This window comes from Phaethon lepturus, unplaced genomic scaffold (assembly GCF_000687285.1).
Source record: "Phaethon lepturus isolate BGI_N335 unplaced genomic scaffold, ASM68728v1 scaffold22406, whole genome shotgun sequence".
NCBI classification, from domain to species: Eukaryota; Metazoa; Chordata; class Aves; order Phaethontiformes; family Phaethontidae; genus Phaethon; species Phaethon lepturus.
In genome coordinates, this window is record NW_010548564.1 from 692 (window position 1) to 3,288 (window position 2,597).

The window sequence follows — 2,597 nt, forward strand, 5'->3', positions numbered from 1 at the left end:
CACCCAGAAGGCTTTATGTTGGTTGCCTTGTGGTCCCTATAGCTCCCAGGGGTCCCTATAGCATGCAGGCATCCCTATAATGCCCAGCGATCCCTATAGCACCCAGCGAGCTGTACAGTGCCTGGGGGGTCCCTAGGGTAGCCAGGGATCTGTATGGTGCTTTGGGGGGTGCCTATAGCACCCAGGGGGTCTCTCCAGCGCCCAGGGTGCTGTACGGTGCTTGGGACGGCGCGGTCCATGACTCCCAGGGACCCCTATAGCACCCAGGGGCGTGCATGGTGCTCGGTGAGGGGTCCCTATAGCACCCAGCGTACCTACGGAACCCAGGTGGTGCCTGTAGCAGCCGGGGGTCCCCGTGGTGGGGCGAGGGGTCCCTCCAGCGGCCCGTGTCCCCAAGACCGATACGCCATGGAGTTGGGTCCTCAACGCCACGCGGGCAGGGTGCCCCCACCCCACGGGGGTCTCTCCTCAAGGAGCCACCCGGACCCCCACCCTGCCAGGGCAGGGGGCAGCACCCCCCCACCCACCCGAGACCTACCTGGCAGGAGTCGGTGCCCCCCGCGGTGACGCCGGCGCAGAGCATGTTCTTGGTGATGCCTTTGGGGTAGAGCTTGCCGCACTCCTCGTTGGGCATGGTGTAGACCACGCCGCACTGGAGAACGTCGGGGAAGTACCCTGGGGACAGCGGGACATGGTCGGGGGTCCTGGCACGCACCTCAGCCTGGGGGAAGGGTCCCAGGGGAGCACGGAAACAGTGGGACCTTCTGCCTCCTAGGGTGATGTGGGCTGTGACACCCCACCACGGAAGGTGCCCTCAAGATGAGGGGGTGAACGGCCACCGTGGAGGTGGAGACACCGTTGGAGTCTCCTGTGGTCATGGCATGGACCTGGTGGAGAACAGAGACCTCCACAGCCACCCACCGCGGGGACCGCTGGTGGACCCAGGCCTCCCCCCCAGGGAGATGTCCCCAAGACACTAATAATGTCCCCAAGATGCTGAGATGCCCCCAAGACACTGAGATGTCCTCAAGACGCTGAGATGTCCTCAAGACGCTGGGATGTCCCCAAGACGCTGGGATGTCCCCACGATGCTGAGACGTCCCCAGGTCCCTTGAGGACCACCCCGCACCCCCGCCACGTGCTACGAGGAGATGTTTCCACCTACCCTCAGGGCTGCTGGTGCTGCCCCACCCCGACACGATGCACTCGGTGTTGGGTGGGGGACAACGTTTGGGAAGGGCCACGGGATTGATGTGGTCGGTGAAGCGGACCGGCTTCTGGAGCTTCAGCAGCATGATGTCACTGTCGTGGCTGGTGGGGTTGTAGTTGGGGTGGATGAAGGCCTTGGCCGAGTTGATGCACTGTTCCGTCCCCTCCTTGGTCTTCAAGCTGTGGTCACCCATGCGGATGGGGATGGGCCTGGGCAAAGGGGTGGAGAAAGGACCACGGTGAGGTTCCTCGGCGGATGTGGCACGTGCCGGGGAAGGTCCACGTGGTGGAGGTGGGGAGGAGCTCCTGGGAAGTAGGGCAGAAGACCTCCCCCCTCCCACCATGAATATCCTTCACCAGGTGGGGAAACCGAGGCACCCGGCGGGTCAGCCGGAGTCGGCCAAGGTGAAGCGAGTCCTCCCTGGTCCAACCCGAGTGGAAGAAGAACCGGCTCCAACCTGAGGACCTGGACCTCCTGGCCGCTCGCCAGGTCCTCGCCGCACCCCACTATAAAAAAAAAAGCCCTAAAATCCGGGGTTTCTGCCCCGTTTTTCTGGCAGCTCCTCCCCCCGCGTCGGTGCTCGGCCAAGGAGAAGCTCAGAGACCACCACAAAATGGAAGAACGTCCACGTCTCTACCTCGAGGAGATGGCTCGAGCCCCCGTGGCGCGGGGACGGTGGCCTCCGTGGTCCTCCCATGGGCTCAGCACATGGGTGCCCCTGCCCAGGCCAGTCACACCAGTGCCACAGGCTCCTCAAACTGGTTTGCCTCCTCCACCCAACCTGTTCTGGTCCAAGCAAGGTCCCAGTCCACAGAGCTGGTGGGAAGGGGTGGAGGAGGAGACCTCTCTTCAGACATCAAATCTGGGGGCAGTTCAGGTCCTCCTTGGCCAGGAGGGTGGCCTCGGGTGGCCACGGGAGGAGACCTCCACGGGAGAGCTCTTCTCCTGGGGAGGGGGTCACATGGTTCTTGGGGAGATGTCTACATGACCCTGCGGAACCCCGGGAGACGCTTGGTGTGAGAACCTCTTGGCCGTGCTGAGGGCGTGGTTGTGGTGGTCAACCCAACGGGATGGTCATGTTGGGAGCCCAGCTGGGTGGTTGTGGTGGCCAGCCCAGTTGGATGGTCATTCTGGGAGCCCAACTGGGCAGTTGTGGTGGCCAACCCAGTTAGATGGTCATTCTGGGAACCCACTTGGATGGTTGTGGTGGCCAACCCAATGGGATGGTCATGTTGGGAGCCCAGCTGGGTGGTTGTGGTGGCCAGGCCAACGGGATGGTCATACTGGGAACTCAATGGCATGGTGGTGTTGGGAAGCCAACGACATGGTCAAGGTGGCCTCCTCTCTGCCCAGCAGGTAGCCACCCAGTCCCCACCAGTTGACTGGC

General features: G+C 63.3%; 1 protein-coding gene across 1 annotated transcript in view; it reads right to left on the reverse strand.

Annotated features, from left to right (window-relative positions):
* Positions 1-538: 538 nt before the first annotated feature.
* The window catches only part of LOC104623058 (kallikrein-14-like), a gene marked incomplete at both ends in the record, with an annotated part of 2,464 nt that continues 405 nt past the window's right edge, over positions 539-2,597 (reverse strand). Inside the window, 3 exons of the mRNA XM_010290018.1 lie at positions 539-721; positions 801-868; positions 1,166-1,419. Of these exons, the coding sequence (XP_010288320.1) occupies positions 539-721; positions 801-868; positions 1,166-1,419 (505 nt within the window). The remainder of the gene's footprint in view (positions 722-800; positions 869-1,165; positions 1,420-2,597) is intronic.